The sequence below is a fragment of the Amphiprion ocellaris genome, chromosome 16 (genome assembly GCF_022539595.1).
Source record: "Amphiprion ocellaris isolate individual 3 ecotype Okinawa chromosome 16, ASM2253959v1, whole genome shotgun sequence".
Taxonomy (NCBI): domain Eukaryota; kingdom Metazoa; phylum Chordata; class Actinopteri; family Pomacentridae; genus Amphiprion; species Amphiprion ocellaris.
In genome coordinates this window covers 22,999,625-23,021,020 of record NC_072781.1, presented here as the reverse complement: position 1 = coordinate 23,021,020, position 21,396 = coordinate 22,999,625, and the positions used below count along the sequence as shown (strand labels likewise).

Below are 21,396 nucleotides of genomic sequence, written 5' to 3'. Positions count from 1 at the left end.
GTATTCACTTTCAGATAGCTGAATATTTGATCTCCACTAATTCCTGAGGAAAATATCAATCTAGCTCTAAAATGATATAGAAGTCGGCCACGTACAGTGTGAGTGGAACACTGGACACCAGTTTGGTTTGATCACTGCTGCTGAAGCTCCTGTGATGTCACTGGGCGGTTTTCTTTGCACACATGAATCTGGATGCGGTCATTTCTTGCTGAAGAAGTCCTTGGATGCCCAGATCTTGGTTTGTCTTCCAAGCTGTTAGTTCGTCTGTATTGCTGTGAGTGTATCCAACTGCTGAAGGACTGCATCTACACTTCCTGGCTATCTGGCGGCAGCTGTAGCCTTCCTGGCTGAGAATCTCTATCTTCAGGCGTGTTTCCTATGTTAGGTTCATTGTTTTAGCCAGTTTTGTCTCTGAAGAACTTTCAAATGTGCTGGCTTTATATAGACATGAAGCACGGCAACAAAAATTGTCTTTTAATAAAAAGCACGGCCTTCATTAGTGGTTCGTTGGTACCAAAATGACCCAATATTAGAACCAATCAATTTTAAGTTTTCATGGTTTTACGATTTGTTTAGTAGTAATAGTAGAAGTTTTGGCAGTGACTATACAAAAAAAAAAAATTACACTTGAAGAGCTAAGTGTGATTCTTAATGCAGTATGCTGTATGTAATATGAGTCCAGTTTCTGTGTGCAAGGACACGCCTCTGCAAGGTTTTTCCCTCTATTCCCAGTGTTTATACTCTGATAAGCTAAGAGTACTGTTGATCCTCATCTTACTCTTGAAATAAAACAAATGCATTTTTCCAATGATAGAAAAACAACAACACAAAAAGCCCATCACTCACTCACACATCCACAGTGGAAAGGGTTTTTATCAGCTATGGAAATCCATTCATCAAGTCTATTCATAGCTGACAGCCGAGGAGGTTATGAAAGGTGTGTCCAGCTGGAGCATACTGGGCCCCAGTCTCATCTCCTCTTATCTAATTACCCTCCCGCAGTCCCCATACATATCTTTTTACCAAATGTCAGTTACTGCTCTCATCACACTGAATATTTAGATTGAAATGAGATAAGGTACAAAATGTAGGTAGCTTAAAATAGGATCTCTTTATTGAATCCATACACAGTAATGTCAGTTTGAGGAATATGGTTCATGGCTAAGAAGCTAAGGCTTATTTTTCCATTTTTCACACTTGTAGTTGGGTACCAACCAAAACAAATCTGCTATCAACATGTTGATCCAAACTCTGATCCATACCTGGCCTCTAAATACCCAACACAGTCCTACTGTTGTCACATATACTGTATGGTATATTTGACAAATACGTGTGAGGAACATACTACTACTTGTTAACTACATAATTTAGTACTTATATCACCACAGCTGATGTTAGGCGAGGATGTCACACTTTCATACTACTGAAATAGGTTTAGTTGAGATCTCAGGCCAACAGCTAGATATTTACACTAAGCTGTGACAAGCCTGAAACTACAACATCCAGGGAGGTCAGACAGGATTATTTTGGCTTGGAACTGCATGTTAGGTCCTAAGGCATACTGAGTGGCGGAGTGAGAAGTCCAGTCCATGTGGATCACAACGGCCTCACTTGAATGACGTTAACCTTCGTGGAACCTCCAGCCTTGGACGTTACATCCAGGTGCTGGAAGTCATCGCTGGTGATGATAAAGACGATGGAGGAGGAACAGAAGGTCACCCTCTTTTTGGGTCGGTCTTTGCTGCTGCATCCGCTGGACACCACGATCGGACGGATGGGGCGCTCGACCGGAGCCAGGGGGCGCTCTTTGAGGTTGCGCTGCAGCCAAGAGAGCCGTGAACAGAGCAGCTGCAGCAAACAGCGGCGGAACTGTGGGGCCATGAGTGGGAGGAGAAGCAGAGGCAACAGTTTAGAGGATTGCATTGAACGCTGGGGTCAAATAGCACCTTTTCCTCTCTCATTTCTCTGCCAAACACACAAGATAACACCTTCTAAGGCAGCAGACGTAGACCAGTATATGTGACAATTTTACTCCCACAAACCCAATGAATGCATTCTGCACATATTAAGGCTTGGAAAAATGTGACAGAACACTTGCAGTAAAATACAAACATCCTATAAAAAATGTGTGAAATTAAATTCGGCACAATTTTGTGTGAAAATGCTCTGAAATATTTTTTCTGATCAAACCACAAATTGAAGCTGCACAAAGAGAAAACAAACCATCATCCCTAATTGAGATGCCATTGATTTGCCCTGTTTGTCCATATTAAATTCTGGCTTCAGTTTTGGTCACTGGAGGGAAAAAAAAATCAACTGACCACACAGAAAATGGCTATTCAGAACTCTCTAGTGAAACATGTAACGTATTCCAGACGACACCCCATCCACCGGGTATGGCTGAACCTTACACCACACTCATCAGCTACACAAAGCAGGAAAGCTGTGGTTGTGTCGACCACAGCTTCCGAAGTGTACACAGAACTGATGCTATTTTCCAGAAACATAAACGATTTGAAAATGTTATGATTACAAACCTTTCTGCTCATGAACACATAGATGAGGGGATTGTATGCTGTGCTGGACTTGGCAAAGAATGAGGGGATGATGGCCACTGTGGGGGACACCATGCTCTTCCTACCGAAGGCCTCCATCATGGACACGACAGCGTAGGGCGTCCAACACACCAGGAAGCAGGAGATCATAAGGAGAAACATAACAGCGACTTTTTTCTCGTATCGCAAGATCCTGATGATCTGAACCGTCTGGAGGTCTTGGATGGAGCGGAGCTGCAAGGAACAAGATAAAGGAAGATGCTATCAAGAGAGGGATACTAGGCTAAGAAGTAATCAGACCTGTGGCCAGAGAGTTGCCGGATCAGATCGGAAGGTTTGTGTCTTACTGGGCAGTCTCCTGGTTGGAATGTTAGAAACTGTATTAGATGCATGTGAAGAGAGGGAGAAGAGAAAAGTGCCTTAATCAGATGCCAAGATAATGCTTGTGTGACAGTATTATATGCTGTTTTAATGTCATGCCAAAATAATCATAGTGCTTTTCAGGTACGATTGGATCCCAACCTTTTCCTCATAACGAGAAAAGTGACATGTAACTTCTAAAAATGGAGGCCAAGAAAGACAAAGAAACAGCAAGAAAAGAAAGCACAAAAGTCACATAACATTGATTAAAATCAACACCACAAGCAGCTTTAACAAATGGAAGAGACACCTGGCATTATTCAGTCCTGTTAATTCCATAAGCTCATGTAACGGCATCAGCTAACATCTGCCCTATGTGATTAACCTTCTCAAGATCTTTTATGTGACCAGAATGTGTGGACCCTATTACATACTTGGCTGCTGATGCTGAGATGCTGCACAACCTGCCTAACTACTGCTGTTACTAAGATCGTAATTGGATGTATGCCCAGTCCAGATGTCCAGTTAAATCAAATCAATTTCAGCTGTCCTTAAGGCTGTGGTTTGGAGTGAGCATCTTACCTATGTATGTGTCTCTTGTTGACCTGTTTGTTTGGCCATTTCAGTAGTTTATTAGCTACATGTACACACTCACTTGAGGAGTAGGGACATTGCTACCAATGTGTTTTTACTTGGTATTTGATAGGCAGGTAGTTCAGTTTTATATTTTCCTGTTTTTGTTTCTTTTAATTCAGACAGAGCAGACAGATTAGTATGTTGCTTATGGGGGAAAATAGAGAACTTTTTCAGTTTAATTGCTTTTCTTTAATAAGTAGCACAGGTTTCTCTCCTTTGTAACAGACCTTCTTGCTGTCATTATTCCGCCAAGGAATGTGGCGAAGTTATGTGACCATCGGCGTATGTCTGTTTGTCTGTCTGGTAGCAACATTACTCAAAAACAGACAAATGGATTTGGATGAAATTTTCAGGTAAGGTCAGAAATGACACAAGGACCAAGTGATTAGATTTTGGCAGTGATGTAGCTTATAGTCTGGATCCACAGATTTGTTAAAGAGTTCTGTATCATTGCAAGATAGCAGCACAGCGTCACTGTAACTATGACTACAAGTGAACACTACGTCAGTTGCCTGCTGACGATCACATGATTGTGATCCTACTACAAATCCACTGCTGGGGATTTATTGGGACTTATCCCAATGATACGTCGGAAATGATACGACTGAGCAGCCTTGGCAGAGTACTGCACTCTGAGTGCTTTTCTTGTTTGTAAATCTTAAACTATCAATCCTGCTAGAAACAACTTTCTTTGCCTAATAAACTTGGTTTAATGTTGCTTCTCTTTCCCCTTGAGAGCTGGGTCATAACATTGTGGTAATGGCTGACAGCTTGTGGAAACAACAAGGTAATACCTTAACAACAGACGGGGTGAGGGACACTGTAGAGTTGATATACCCTTCAGCTTAAGCGATGAGATCATAAAGAATGTGGCTATTTTCTCGGCTCCCTCAAAACACAATACAGCCGCTGATTGAATCACTGAAAGCTTCTATTTTTATTCATGAATGCACAGAATCTGTTTTTAAAAATTTATGTTCTGTTTCTTATGAATCTATTTTCCAGTGAATGTTCTGTTGTTCTCCAGGTGTTCAGATATGTGTGACTTCTGTTTCTGGCAAAGCAGACCAACTGCTCTTACATGAAATCAAAAATATTCTGCAGGTTTCAGAGTGCTCCTCTTTGAAGATTTCCCACAGTGACGCAATGTGTGATGAGCTCTCCAAGGCCTCTGAGTTTTTCGGGGAGTTTTGTGGTACTCAAGCTTGGAGCTCTGAGGAAGTAGCAGCTCACATTTCCTGCAATGTTGTGCATATTTAAGAAGGAAAATTGTGATGCAGCCAGACATCGGAGACATTTGATATGAACTGAGTTACTGTCTTTCTCATTTACACATTTGCTTACATAAAATCCTCTTCCAAAACTACAGTCGCCATCTGCTTGATGGTACAAACAGATTCCCTCATTTCTCGACCAAAGAGATAAAGCTCTCCAATGCTTTTACTGGAATCATTGACACAAACATAAGTGCTCAACACACAGGCTGCTCACTTCTCACTTTTATCGCTATCGGTGACATTTCTAAAGCTCAGTAAAGGCACAAGAAACAAGGCACTTTCGGATAATTTCCCCTGTACAGGACGAGCCCTGAAGGACCAGAGGAATATTGTGATAATAGAGCCTGTAATGAAGGAAAAGCAAAATGCAGCACTTGGCCAGTTAAGGTCAAGGAGTTTCTTTTCATTAAAATGAAAACCCAGAAGCGTCTGCATTTCTCCAGACTTTCGCTCAAAGTAATAATGTAATAGTCTCTAGATATTCATAGTTACCGTATATCACTTGAAGTAGGTTAGCGTTTTCTTTTTATCCGACAACTTTGTAAGGATTATTAAGGATCTTTTTTACCTTCATATGTTTCTACTACATCTGCAGTCTTCCTTCTGACGTGTTGATGACGTGTTTTTTTATCAGGTGATTCTGACAGATCTGTCAGCCACGCTGCCCGTCATCCGATGGTCTCTGGAGGATGGAATCCCAGGTGTGCGAGAGGATGTAGGCCTCCTTATCTTGGTTCATGGAATCATTGGTCCTGATCTTAATGGCCTCTTTTATCCACTGTTTATATTTGTTGGCCTCTGACGTTATGATTCTTCTCTTGTCCCAGTCCATGATGTGACTGTTTATTTTGCAGTGGACGTTGATGACTGGCCTGACAGATTCTGACAGATCTGTCAGGCCAGTCACCTGACAAAAGACACGTCATCAACACGTCGGATGACACTTCTGAGGAATACTGCAGACGCAGTAAAAACATGTAAAAGTAAAAACATCCTTCACAATCCTTACAAAGTTGTCAGATAAAAAGCAAACGCTAACCTCATGTAAAGATGACAAAATTAACATAATCAATCTATCATTTGAAGTAGTTGAAACAATGTATGATTTAAAGTATTAAACTGGAAGGCTGATAGAAGTTGAAGTGGCAGTAAAATCATAGACTGACATAAAAGATACACCTAGCCCCTGGGTCTGAATACTGAAGCCAAAATGGAGGTGGTTTAAACTCGTGTTCTTTCTAACAGCCAGCAATGGGCGACTCCTCTGGTTGCCAAAAGTAGCTAAATTGTATAGAAGTTAATGAGAAAATAACCGTATTTGTCAATTGTGACCTCAGTAACAATTTTCCTCATGATGAGTTTATGGTTTCAATCACTAGTTTCATGTCTCCTTCAATCTAGTATGATGTTCATTTTGTAAATTATTCACCAATTTAGAGTAAAACAGATGAGCAAAGCAAGGTATTTTTTTAAGGTGGGGTTAATTTGCGATTAACAGGTTGCTACCTTAGTGTCCTTGAATTCTCAGACAGACCCATCTTTTTGTGCGTTACATTTGGTTTCAAAATACCAAGACGGCAATGAGCAAATGCCAAACTCAAGACTTCCAAACAGCTGTCCACAAACCAAAGGACAACATCGAAATTGCTATGAACATATTATTTGCAGTCTGTGGCCAAAAATGAAAGTTTCATTTCAGTTTCAGTTCAACAAATGATGTCCAAGTGTCAATTTAAGTGTAAGCTGAATGACACTAAAGTGGATGTGATGAAAGCAGTTGAAATGTTTTTTACCTGGAAGTCAGTTGAAATATTTTAGGGAGATCTGAAAGGAACTGAAGTGTCACATATATTGCAGTAATTTAAACCAGCTGAACTGTCATTTGAAGATTAAGCAATGAATGGAGCTGAAATGTGTTGATGTGTAAGTGTTAAAGTAGTTGAAACATTCTGTAATGAAGTCAGTTAACATGGAAATCCTGAAACAAAAAATTAGTGCCTAATCATGTGTATAGAAATAAAAGACAATAACTATTAAATCATCAGCTAAACTGAAGTGTAAGCAGGAGTGTGCATGAACTCTGGAGGTAAAAGAGCTGATATGCTGATTTTCATGCATTAGTCAATTTTGAGATTTTGGCTTAATTTCAATAAAATTAAGATAACATGTTTTCTGTCAGACCAGTGGGGGAAAAATATCAAAAATACACATTTAGGTGTCTATTTGACTACACTTTGTTTATTGGACATTTGTGCAAATTACCACATATTCAACAAGAAAAGCACTCAGAGAGCGTAGCACTCTGCCAAGGGTACTCTTTCCTTGTATTATTTCCAATGGATAAGTCCACAGTGGTCGATTTGTAGTAGGATCACAATCATGTAGTGTTCACTTGTTGTCATAGTAACAGTGACGCCATCCCACTATCTCGCAATGATACAGAAATCTTTAACAAATCCATGGATCCAGACTATAAGCCGCATCACTTACAAAATCTAATCATTTGGTCCTTGTGTCATTTCTGACTTTCCCTGAAAATTTCATCTAAATCCGTTTGTCCATTTTTGAGTAATGTTGCAAATGGACAGACAGACAGACGGACGGAAAAACATACACTCCTTAGCAGAGTAGAAAGATAAAATCTTCTTTGAATAATTCAAAAACATTCTGAGAACTTGTTATACAAACAAATAACTGAATTAACTTAAGTAATCTATTAGGTAGAAAGTTTACTAGTAAATTGTGGTTTCCAAGAAAAATACATGGAATTTTCCATTAGACATCTTTATCGTCTATTGTCTCAAAGTGTGTTTTGTTTTATCATACTCTGAGCTAAATATCTCCTCTTCAGCAGCACTTACACACACCAAGTTATTATTCCTGTCTATGTTTTGAACGTTTCTGCTTCAGACTCAGTTCAAATGTCATTCATAGTCTGATTTCTAAAACATTTTATTTTTAAAAACCTGGTGAAAATGGATTTTTTTCTGACTGTTGAGAATATTTTCTGATTGAGTGATAAAAAGAAATAGCCAAATCCCTAGTGTATAAACACTTCAGTCTGATAACATGAATGCAAATTTGTGCATATTTTGATAGACCATATTTCATTTTCATAATTAAACACAAAAGTGAAATGAAATGCTAAAGATGATGCTATTGTGTGAACTGTAAGCAGTTGATACATTAGTAAAAGCTTTGATAATTGTTTAATAGTAACGGTGTAATTTTTAGATGTAACAATAAATAATAAAAATAGTAATGATGCTGTATAAAATTTTCTCTTTTACATCAGGAATGATAAGATGCTTCAATGGGGCATCTTTAATGCTTCCTTCCCAGATTTTAGTAAAAGCATGTTGATTAGCTACCCTCCATTCATAAATCCATGTCGTTCATTCTGTTTATTTCTCTCACTCATTCATAAATGATCAAATATGCAAACACAACAAAAAAAAACACTTCATGCCTTACCATTTGCACTGTGTAGAGGATGTTCCCATAGCAGTAGATCATAACACCGACAGGCACAAAGAAACACGCTAGGAGGAAGAAGAGGATGAAGGAGGCATCATTGGGGTCCTTTGACGCCCAGTCCAGAGAGCAGCCTAGCCGGTGGATCTCCAGAGTGTAGCGGTTCCACCCAAGCAGTGGTGCTCCTGTCCAGGCCAGAGAGTACAGCCAGATGTGGGCGATGGCCCGCCAAGCCCAGGGGAAGTCCACTACCTGGGCATGGACCACCCGGATGTAACGCTCATAAGCCAAGGCTGACAAAGTCATGATGGAAACGATGCCTGGCGGCACAGAGAGAGAGAGAGAGAGAGAGAGAGAGATAACCATGCTGAGTAATGCAGAGCTCTCACTGCAGGATCTGGGTCAGTGGCTACTTAGTGCCTCTTTGGCCTGAGTTTCATCATGCTCTGTGAAAACAGAGTTCTGAACATCCTGAAGCTGAACATCACATTCAATCATTTTGTTGCAAAAGCTTTGAAAACTCACAGACAGAGACTCTTGACTCACACACACACAAACACACACACCTCGAACACCTGTGTCTGCATAATACAGTCTGCTTTTCCCACACAGACTGAAGTGGTTTGCTTTTAATGGTGCACAGTCGTAGCTCTTATGTGCATTATTTCATTAATGCTTTCATGTGACACGGCTCTCAAAAAGCACGCCTGCCTCATGGCACAGCATCTGAAACTGATTCTGCATCAGTTTTCATCAATACACATCACACACACACTCACATAACCTATATATCTCTCTAATTACATCTTCTAATGTGCACTAAGCTTGAGTCATACTATCCAGGCTACGGTTTCAGTCAGACGGATTGACAGAACTGCCAGAGGTTCTTGCTGTGTACCAATCACACTATCACCAACCTCCACTGAGTAATACATAGAGATGATTTGTGTAAAGACAATAGAGTGCACATGCTGTCGAGGCATAGGATTTATTTTGAACAATTTCACTTTCATATTGAGCTCAGTCTGGGGATCAACAGATAGATCTTGGCAGTGTTCACACTCAGATATGGCACCTGTGTGACCGTGGACTTTCACATGTAAAAATGTCACACAGAAAATGTGAAGATTTTTAGCTGCAGTGAAACGACAGGAAAGGAAGGAAGGAAGGAAGGAAGGTGCAGGTGAGTTCACCGTAACTGAAATCTACGTTATCTGCCAGGTTTGTCCTCCTCGGCTGAGTGTGGGCCAAAGCAGCAGGACACGTCATCCTGCCTGCTCAGCGTCACTTCAGGGATGACAGAACATCATCCTGTATCTCCTATCTATGTACACGGTGCACATTCAAACTCTGTAAGCTTTCCACTCTTGTGACATCTTGTGACATCTACGGAAACTAAATCAACAAAGTCATCACTGCAGCGCTGCCCACTGACAGAGCTCTTTAGATCATGTGGAAGACAATTTCAGTTAAAGGACAGCAAGACGACAGGAGAGGAGTCCAGCGCTAAACTGTGTTTAGTTTGCTGATAAAGCAGCAAAAGGCTTGAAGGCTCGCTCTAATGAGCTCATTATCACACATCCATCCTCCTGAGCTATAATTCCTACAGAGGTGGGACCCAGAGTGTTCATTCACACTTTACTGCTGAGCGCACTTATGCTGGTAATAAATAGACAGTCATGCTCCACTAACAAAGACGCACATACGCAGTGAAGGTGACAAAGGATCCCTCTGCATGCAGCAATGACCTGCAGGGTATCTACAGAAATAACACACAGTGTGCTGGCTGATAAATGCAGAATAAAGCGTGCATTGGGTAGTCCTTCAGTGCTGTTAGATTTTACAGCAGCTCATCAGAGGGAGAGACTGGGTCAGGATGCTGTTTTTGACCCAGTCTGTATTCAAACCAACACAGATGTGTTCAGATTTATTTTTATTTCATATATATATATGTATGTATGTATGTATGTATGTGTGTATATATATATATATATATATATATATATATATATATATATATATATATATATATATATATATATATATATATATATGCAAAACAAAATCATAAAGCAAAAGTAATATTCCACAATTCTGGACAAGGTCTACATATTTGAAGAAGAAGATGTAAAGAAACACTTATTTAATCCCACCATTTTTTCATAAATTATTGATTAATTTTCAGTTTCCTAAATATTTACATAATATACCATTTCTGTCTATACATGTAAGATATATAAATATATCCAATTATGATACTACCTATTTATATATTTCTACACACACACACATACATATAGACACTTATATGTATATATACATATTCACATATTTATGCATATACACACATATATACATACATGCACATATACATACACTCAATTAAAACATGAGTTTCAATTATAATAACCTAATTCCATGTCTTCTATACTTTATACTGGCATCTCTGCCTCCTTGCAGTACATCAGGCTGCATTTTCTCATACTCTGGATGATGCTAGAATTCACTATTTTTGATTTTGCCTATAATGAGAAGCGAGCAGTTAACCACAGCCTGGCACAACTGTTGAACACTTTTAATTTTTTTTAATGAATACTGATAGATGTGAATGTCGATGCTAGCAGAAACACGTTTGTCTTTTTTCATTGTTTTTTCTCTCACCAAAGAGGCTGTTGCTGAAGCCGTCCCAGATGCATGTCGCCTGGCTCCAGATCCATCCGCCTTTGACGCACGAAGCGAACGTAAAGTTTACCCCGATGACAGAAACCAGTAAATCGCTCAAACTGATGTTGACCAGTAACAGATTAGTGGGAGTCCGGAGTCTCTTGAATTTACAGTAGAGTATTAAAACTACCACGTTATTGCAGAAGCCGAACACTCCAATAGTTCCGATGGTAAAAGCCAGAAGTTTGTAAGTGCCCACAGTAAATAAGTAATCCTCCGCGCTTCTCTCGGCTCTGCTGTCGTTAACCGGATTCATCTCGCGGACACGGACTCGGTTTCCAGCATTGTGCCTCTGTGGCTGCCTGCGCGCCGCTCATTCAAACCCGACAGACTAGTGTTTGGAGAAAAGTGGGTCAATGTACCGACGTCAAGGCGGAGTCACGGAGACGTCCTGCCGCCGGAAGTACTGTCAAAGTAAACACGCTTCTGCTCGACATGTTTGGAGACGAAAATATATCTGAAAAAAATCAACAAAACCAAAATATCATTCGCATTCACTTACAGCGTTTCTTACGTAACCTCATAATATAGCAAAACACCCTAATAATAGGGCAATTTCGATACTGACGTGTGCTGTTAAATGCGCCTTTAAATGGCACTATTTTATTTTGAAATAAAAATGTCCTAATAATCTCTGGATTCTTTCTCTCTGGGTAAAGACGGTAAAGATCTTGAAATACATTTTATATGAATTAATTCAAGTTAAGTAATCATTACTTTCCAGCACATTTAAACTAACAGCCAAAGTGCTTTTTAATAGAAGTATAGTGAGTCCTTCTATGTGTCCAGTAAATTATGGAGACTAATCTAACTCATTCAAATATTAAGATTAAGACCCTAAAGTGTTATTAATTATGGAGACGAACCTAACTGATTTAAATATTAAAGCTAAGACCTCATAATGTTACTAATTATGGATATATATATATATATATATATATATATATATATATATATATATATATATATATATATATATATATATATATATATATATATATATATATATGTGGTGGTAAGTAACGTCTCCTCTTTAACATACAAAGACCTGGAGTAGAACTTAAGACTATTTGTCTTAACCGGTTGACGGTTCACGGGTCTTGTCTGTTTTACCAACAGCTCAGGCGACAGTATTTCTCTAACGCCTCAGCTTCTCACTGTACCCTTATAGGCCACATCTGTTCGTGCTCTTTCCTGTGTGGAAGAAAGCCCTCGTGACCTATACCAATTTTATTACAGTGGCAAACCTTTTTCAATCTTGCAGAGAAGCCACAAGATTGAAAGGAAGCTATGAACTGGTGCTTCTCTTTTTTTGCATTTGGAGTCTCTTTGGGAAAACCCGGCAGTGGTCGAGTGACCTCAACTTCTCAGAGCTGAAGCTTTTATGGTGATTTTTTGTGCGTGTACATCCTGTGACATTTTGAGGTGCCCTTTCTCTTTTTTTGTCCACAGAGAAATGTCACTGTGTTCAAATGCTGGATTCCCACAGTGACGTTATTTGCGTCTGACCTCATTTCTCCATGCCTACAGGTTGATTCAAAATAGCAGATCTGTTTGGAATAACACAAGGGATGGGAGTATGCGCTGGGGAATGTACATGGATCAGAGTCTCAAAGAATGTTTTAATTATGCTGCAGTTCATTCACTGACTCACTCCTGTGCTGTTCCTTCATAGTTTGAAGATGTTTCATTCATGGTATGGAAAAAAAATTTTCTATTCTCGCCAACATATCCACAGTAGCAAGGATTTATGCTGCAGTCTGACACTTTAATAAAATGTGTTCTCCCTTTTACACCGAGGGCATTGTGAAAGGGAAGCAAAAGTGCTGGAGGTGATTATTTCCCTGGAATATGTTGACATACGGGGCTGCACAGTGGCATAGTGGTTAGCACTTTTGCCTTGCAGCTAGAAGGTCCCTGGTTCGCGTCCCGGCTTTCCCGGGATCTTTCTGCATGGAGTTTGCATGTTCTCCCTGTGCATGCGTGGGTTTTCTCCGGGTACTCCGGCTTCCTCCCACAGTCCAAAAATATGCTGAGGTTAATTGATCATTCTAAATTGCCCGTAGGTGTGAATGTGAGAGTGATTGTTTGTCTCTGTATGTAGCCCTGCGACAGACTGGTGACCTGTCTAGGGTGTCCCCTGCCTTCACCTGAGTCAGCTGGGATGGACTCCAGCCCCCCCGCGACCCTAGTGAGGATTAAGCGGTGTATAGATAATGGATGGATGGATGGATGTTGACATACGTCACATCTGCTTCTGTGATTAACATTGACCTGTATCTTTGTAAAAACTGCTGCAAAGGAACAGTGGCGTAATTATGGTGTTATACAGGGAGTCAGTGATCCATGCATACATTATTCACACGTTAATAAATATATAGCAAAAGCCAATTAATAAATAGGTCACCAGAATTCAAACATCCTCGGGAAGATACCTATTTTACAACACATCCTTCACATCTACGGAGGCATCACTCTGGTTTTCTTAAACCAGATTAGCTATTACCCAAGTACTAAAAGACATAAAGACGGATGCTTTGTTTTAGTTTCCTGTTAAGTTTTTTTTTTTTTTTTAATCTCTGGTCAGAGCTTCTGTAACTGGGTCAAGCTTCCAATCAGAGCATTTCTCAGAGTCCTTCTGTTTGTCCATCTCACTCCCCCACCTCACACAATTTAATAAGGGACCATGAATATAATAGGTTTTATTGAGTGGCGTGTTATTAAAGGTAATCTCTGAGCATATGAGTCTTCACTGTTTAGCAAAGCACATCTGCTTGCATACACATAATCATCCACTGCCCCCTTGAGATGCAATTACTGGAGTAATACACTGACTGTGGTGGGAATTATTTCTGTAATGAATTTTTAAGCAGCCTTTCACAGTCACTAACATTAGCACTTCAGACCCAAAAATTCTCTGTTCTGTCAGTTCTACTACCACTCCCTAGCGATAACCTTATACCTCTGATGCTCTCCAGCCATGCAGGAGTGTAAATGCTCTCCTGTGTTTTATGAATGAACTGGTGTGGAGTTCCAAAGCAGAGAGATGCTTTACAGGCTGAGTCATTTGATTCAGTCATGCAGCCACTTTTTTACGCAACGCAAAAACAAAAATGCTGAGTTGCTGACCTTTTGTTTTTGCATTCCAGCAGAGAGACAATTCAAGTTGTAAATCAGTCCTTGTCTTAGATTGACTGTAGCAGCCAGAACAAGAGAGTGCATCATTTTTGAGCTGTCATAGAGATCAGTGCAGCTTTTAAACACAGACTACAGGCTTATTCCCTTTTATTGAGAGTTATAATAGATATATATGATATAGTTATAATAGATAAATATGAATCAATCAGGAGGGGGTTTGGCTTAGGAATGCTATTATGTAGTTAGACTGGACTCAGGAGCTGAACTCAGAAACACAGTGGAGAGAGATGAAAGGTTAACAGTTTTAATAATGAAAGATGGAACAGGCAGTAGAGGATTGTTGGAAGTCTTCTTCTTGCAAGCTCTTGGTTGGATTGGAGTGAGAAGAGATGGCAAGCAGATTTAGCATGAAAGCAGGCTAAGACACAGAGGTTGGTTGGCTTGTCTCTGAACACAGTGACTAGATCTGGAGTACAAAGATAAGAAAGACTTTCCTACTGAGGAGTCAGCAGCTGTAGTCAATTGTAATGACTCATGAGAAGTTAAGAGGCTGTGCCATCAAATCATGATATGTATATATATATATATATACATTCATGATATATATATATATATATATATATATATATATATATATATATATACATATATATATACATATATATATATATATATATATATATATATATATATATATATATATATATATATATATATATATATATCATGAATGTATATATATATATATATACATTCATGATATATATATATATATATATATATATATATATATATATATATATATATATATATATATATATATATATATACATTCATGATATATATATATATATATATATATATGTATATATATATATACATATATATATATACATATATATATACATATATATATATACATATATATATATATATATATATATATATATATATATATATATATATATATATATCATGAATGTATATATATATATATATACATATCATGATTTGCATCATATTTGCTACATGAGTTCCTGAGACCTCTATCTCATCAACATGATAAATAGTTGAATACATACGACATGGCTATTTTTTGTTTCTAAAATCAACAACGTTGTGGGCAAAACGTTGCCAAAACTGCTCAATGTATCGAATGTGATACAAAAATATATTATAAACAAAATTACATGGCATTTATTTATTTTTTTATTGATTTTTATTTTTGGGATTTTGTTAAAAGGGTTAATAAACATCTCAGTTCCAAAAAAAATTTAATTTTCTGACAATTTTTTGATGGGTCAGGCTGTATAGGCTTAAAAGATAAAGTTAATTTTTAATCATTCATTTACTATTACAATATGTGTCTTTTAAAAAAAAAAAAAATTCAAATTGAAAGTCCACAACATGGTTAAACCCACAATCAGTAGGTTTGCTGCTTTGTAGGTTGTAGCAGCCTGGAACCCTGTGAATGTGTGCTCATTTCACACATTTCAGAAGGTGACAGAGGAAAACCTGAATCTGTGTGAAGTTTAACGGTTCTGGCAGCTATATATCTAAACTTTAGTCTGAGCCAGTTTCCGCCTGCATTTACCCTTTATACTACAATAAGCAAACCGCTCAAGCTTCAATATCAAGCTTAAACAGATATAGTAGTGATATCAACCTTCTCATCTGTCTCTCAGTGAGATGTGTATTTTCCAACATCTTGAACTTTTTCTTTTTGATGCTCCAAAATATATTTAGGTTTGGGATTATATGTGCTTATTTCAGTGCTCACCAAATCAACCAAATAATGATTTACAGACAGGACTAGCTGGCTGTAATGACCTAGATGACCCACTTCAAATATTCTGGATATGATACTGATTCTACACAGAGTCGTCACATGTGAAACGGCTCAGCAGGCGCTTCCTGACTTACATTCAGACAACATTAATTGCTGTAACAGCTGGCGTCTGCCCTTTTTTTAAATAGCAGGAATAAAGCATGTGCTTCAAACCAGCTACTCTCACATGGCTGTGTGCCATATCATCCCTGCTCTCTGAGGGATTAACAGAAGAGGGAATGTGAACCTGGAAGTTGTGGATAGGGGATGGAGCAGCTGTGATGCACTGCTGTATGTAGCACAAGTAAATAGAATGCATGCTTTTAGCTTTTCACATCTGTTTTCACCATTTTGTAGTCGCTAAAATAACCATGCATTTTCTGACTTGCTGCTGGATTAAAACAGTTTCATTTTATGCAACTGAAAAATTCATTCTCAAAACATAAGAGTGTTTTGCTCTCTGCATAGCGACTGTGATTGAGACATTTATTGTTCCAAATCATTCCACTGCACTATCGCTGCAATGTGTCTTTGAAAATTTGCCAAAGGAGCTCTCCTGTCAGTCTGAATAAAAATGTGTGAATGTCTGAGTCCTGCAGCTTGTCTCTCTTTGACACATAAAAGATGCAACCAAGGTCATTTTAGAGTAACATAAAATATGGATTGAAACAAAATCAACTTGGATGTTGCATCAACCAGGGAACAATCTCTTAATTTCCAACTTTCCTATAATGACGGAAGAATTGAGATAAACACTGGCATATATGTAAATGATGTGCTTGTGTGAATGCTTACACTGTGCTGACACAATGTCTGGAATTTGCCTCTACATTTTTTTTAATCGCTTTGTTTTAACGTTTCACAAAACCTAAGTCAGATTGCATGTGCAGCTACAAGGGCAGCGAGAATTAAACTCTAATCACAGTGAGTCACAGATTGGTGGCCCAATTCTGCCCCCGCAAAAAGCAACTTAATTATAGAGAGCAATCATGCTGGCTGAATTCAAGAAATAATCTTTTAAAGGGATTCAGAGGAGCAGACTCTAGATTAACATGCTAACCTTTGTGCGGCATCTTTATTGAGTTATGAATAATTCATTACAGTAAACCATATCTTGCTTTCACCGTAACTGGATAAGATGGTTGTCTGCGCCTGTGTGAATAAGCATTACAGCAGAGCTAAAGTGTTATTTATGTAAACTGAAACTTGCCACAGTGAGGCATATAAGGTTATCATTGCCTCCAAGGTCTACAAGATAATCATTTTTATATAAGGTTATCATTGACTCCAAGGTCCAAGGTCACATCTGGTTTCAAGAGCAACATTGCCGTATTGCGAGGCTTCAAAGCTGTAGTCCACAAACCAACGAGTGACATCATGGCGGCTACATCAATCTTTTTTAGACGGTCAAAGCCTTTACTTGCTAACGTTTTAGGTACTTGTTTTGGTTTTCCAGGCCCCACCTCGCAGCTTCCACAGCAGATCTTCAGGGCTCTAGTGGACTCCATGTCTTGACGGACCAGGGCTGTTTTGGCAGCAAAAGCTGTTTAAGCAGGGGGTCATAATATTTTGCCTGATCGGTGTATAATTCTATGGGAAAAAGAGATCCTGCGCTCTTACTACCGAATACACAATGCAAAGTATACTTTTGTTTCCAAATCTAAAATAATGTATGAGTTGTAAAAATAATAATCAGATGAAAACGATCATAGTAAGTATTGTAACAATGTTCTATAATCACCAGACCTTTCTGTACAGTACTTATGCCAGTGGTTGTTTGTTTATTCACCCACATTTATGTAGGTGACACAGTTTCTGTGTACACATCCTCAGCTTTATTTCTCCAGCTTCATGTTATGTGCTTTCAGTGGCTTTGAGATACATGTGTTTTTCTCAGTGCTGGAATAGATTTTACTTGTTTTTCTTTTCTGCACACTGCTGACCTACACCTCCCTTCACAGACGCAGTATGAAGCTGTAATGTCTGTGCATCAGCTCTTGCTTTTGTGCATGTCTCTCTCTTCTGCTGATCTCTTCTTTTGAGCACTGTCTCTCTCACACTCCCCTCTCTGCTCAGAATGTTTTTTTTCACCTTTATCTCCGTGTGTGACTGATGTCTCGGGACTGTTTTTAGTGCAATACTGCAAAAGGTTTGAAGACAATACAGAATAAAGCACACACCTCCTCCTGCACAAATGCAGATGCTGACTGACTCACATACCAGTGCACACCAAAAGTGTCATAGATTTAGCTTTATCTTTGCTATTAGTCTTTGCAGATGCTGTTTTCGTACAGTGCGCCCGAGGACATTCAAAGCATTCAGCACACAGTCACGCAGTGGGACCTGTCAGTGTCAGCCGTCTATTTTCTGCTCAGCTCAGTCAGTCTGTGTCCTCACCTCACCACTGGGTAATCTCAAGCAAGTCAGGTTATGTTCTCTAAATATGCCAGAAGAATAACAGTGCTTGTATTTATCTCTGGCTAACTTCTCTGCGGTGGTCATCATTGTATAACTAACATCTTTGCCAACAACGTCTCCTCACCTCACTTTCAAACATGCACTGCAAGCAACCCCAACTGTTACCGTCAATGTCCTTTTCTGTCATCCTGAGAAATGCTGATTCATAAAAGCAACTGGTGTTGGTCATCACATTAATTCTACTGATGTGCAAAACCCACGCAGGCATGTGCACATTATTATAATAAGCATCTCTTTGAGACCTGATTTACAAAAATACAAAAGCAGTGCAGTGCTGCTGGTGGGAGGGTGATCATAAAATCTACACTCTGTACTGAGACTCTGCAGGAAGCTCCTCGGAGAAATGTTGATTATTTAAAACAAATTTTCTACAATTTCACAATTGATTTGCATGATTAATGTCAGTTTGATTTACTTTTTGTCCTGCAGGTCGGGAAATCACATCATCCCAGTCATTATGTTAGATCTGTATCTGAAGCCTTTCCGGCGGCACTGAGATTCACCTTCTGTAGGTGACTAAGGAAACATGAATTTAGCAGCACATAAATTAACGTTGATCTACAGGAAACACTGGGAAAGTGCGCTATATTAAGCTACTGCATAAAGTCATTCCTCGATTAGCTTATAATTGCTATGGGAAAAGCTTTCAGTCTGAATGACTGCTTTTACTCCAACAGCATCTCTGCTACACTTTGGCTTCTGCTTTAAACAGTTTCTAAAGATGCACAAAATAAATAGAACTGAGGAAGAACTAGTCATGTGAGCACAAAAGATGACACAGATATCCAGTAATGAGTATTTTATTAAATTGCATCTATTTTACATTGTCTATGATAATAAAAGCTGAAGGAATAAGTTTACACTTTTAGCAAATTCAGTGATTCCCTTGGCGAGATATTTTCTGCTTAAGTCAGATTCTATTTAAAATTGAATTCAAACTAATTTGAATTGAATCAACACTTTCCTTTCCTCATTCACACACAATTAAAGCACACAGTGAGATACAAAGAGTTTTAATTGGGAACATTTAAATGAGTTGATAAATGGACTTTTACAAGAAACTTCAGAGTCAGACTAGCTGCTTTCCTGTGCTGCCAGTTTTTTATGCTAAACCAAGCTAACCTTTACCCATTTTCTAGTTTCATATTTAGAAGTGGTACTGTCGTGTGCTGTTCTTTTCATTGCTTTCACACTGTTGTCTTAACAGGACTCCACTTCTTCACTCACATGCTTCAAACTGGACAGCTGATTCTGTTGCCTTTATCTGGCTGATTTATTACTCTGCCACGGAACGGTGGAGTAACGTGACGATCCGGGTATGTTTGTCTGTTCACAACATTACTCAAAAATGGCCTAACAGATTTGGATGAAATTTTCAGGGAAGGTCAGAAATGACACAAGGACCAAGTGATTAGATCCTGACAGTGATGTGGCTTTTAGTCTGGATCCATGGATTTGTTAAAGATTTCGGTATCATTGCGAGATAGCAGTACGGCGTTACTGTAACTATGACAAATAAACACTTCATGAGCTGCCTATCCATCGGAAATGATACAAGGAACAACTGATTTAAATTGTGGGGGTGTTTCCGAGTCCCTTCAATTCCCGCCGCCCGCTCCATATTTAGGTCACGTGCTTCGGTATCCATACATAACGCACACATGTATAACACAAGTTCATTTTGTTCGTGAGTAAAGCCATTCTGCCATTTTTTCAAGATTTCAGCCGTTGGAAGTGATTTAACAACTGAGCGGCCTTGGTGGAGTACTGCGCTCTCTGAGTGCTTTTCTTATTTTCATTTTAAACAAGATTAAACATTTCTACTAACAAGTCTAACTAGAGGTCAAAGACTGTACTGATGCAATATTCTACATGTTTTCCTTTGTGTTTTCTGAAAGAAACAAGACTCAGTTCCTCCTCTTTCTTCTGTCACAGCCGATTGTGACCTCATTAATTACAAAAAAAAATCCAAAATAATTACCATTATTAGACATCAGTTCATAATGTAAAAATAAAGATTTACATGATGACCCCAGTAAATAACTGATTAAAGAATCATTGTGTCCCATGCTTATTTGTTTGGCAGTTCTTGTGACTCCGTAGAGTTTTTTTTTAGAAAAAAACAAATCACTGACATCTGGAATTTTTGTTCTGCTATTTGGATAAAACATTGATTTTTTTAAAAATATCTCTTCCAGATTTTGCTTCTCCATTTTCTAACTTCCTCCTGCTGCCCGCTGGTCTATCTCAACAACCTCCCTTCGTAGTTCCACCTCCTACTTCAGCTTTGGCCTCTGCTGTTGGCTGTCTGTCAAAGCAGATTAGGCTGAGGAGACACTGCACTACTCTCTAAGGACACACTCCTCTCCTTGATTGACACATTCACACAAAAGCCAAGCTGGTTTTAATCTTCTTCAGGACACTTTCTTCTGTTTTTCTTGGCGTAAATGAACACTTGGTACTGTCACTGATAAACAGCATAAAGTGAAGGAAAAGCACAGTATATAAATTTTCCTACAGGAGACTCATTGTCTTGCGGTTCTGTGGTTCTGTTGCACAGATTTGCTGAATAAGGACTTCAGTGTGCACTGCACACTATTGTCTGTGCAGTGAAAGATAATAGGTCCTCCAGATTAATAACAGCATGCATTAAATATACGATAAGCACTGAGCAGTGGTGTGCTGTAAGACGCATCAGGGGGAACAATGAGGAAGAGATATGAGGGTATAATAAAATGACAATAAAATGAGAATATAGTTAAGCCTGTAGTTTTTCTGTGCAGTTACATTCACAGATGTTTCAGTGCGCCTTGGGAACCCTATGTTTACATGCTGCAGTAGCACCATAGTAGTTTCATCCACTCACTTCCTGCATACAGACAAGTGAGTGGGTGATTAGACAGCTTTATTGTTTACCAGTCGCATC

The 21,396-nt window shown here is 38.8% G+C and overlaps 1 protein-coding gene across 1 annotated transcript; it reads right to left on the bottom strand.

Moving 5' to 3' along the window:
• Nucleotides 1–1,092: 1,092 nt before the first annotated feature.
• On the bottom strand, nt 1,093–11,360 carry opn3 (opsin 3). Its single transcript, XM_023276677.3, has 4 exons — nt 10,964–11,360; nt 8,303–8,622; nt 2,538–2,789; nt 1,093–1,869 (listed from the first exon to the last, which is right to left on the bottom strand). Exons 1-4 carry the CDS (start codon nt 11,280–11,282, stop codon nt 1,597–1,599), a joined length of 1,164 nt encoding a protein of 387 aa, XP_023132445.2. The 5' UTR covers nt 11,283–11,360; the 3' UTR covers nt 1,093–1,596.
• Between the last annotated feature and the right edge of the window lie 10,036 nt (nt 11,361–21,396).

What these genes read in the sequence shown, in the direction of transcription:
- opn3 (XM_023276677.3), bottom strand. Translation starts at nt 11,282, where the DNA reads ATGAATCCGGTTAACGACAGCAGAGCCGAGAGAAGCGCGGAGGATTAC. An exon ending in CTTCAGCAACAGCCTCTTTG is followed by an intron (nt 8,623 to 10,963) that starts GTGAGAGAAAAA and finishes CTGTGCCGCCAG; the next exon opens with GCATCGTTTCCATCATGACT. An exon ending in TCCTCTACACAGTGCAAATG is followed by an intron (nt 2,790 to 8,302) that starts GTAAGGCATGAA and finishes TGTTCCTTGCAG; the next exon opens with CTCCGCTCCATCCAAGACCT.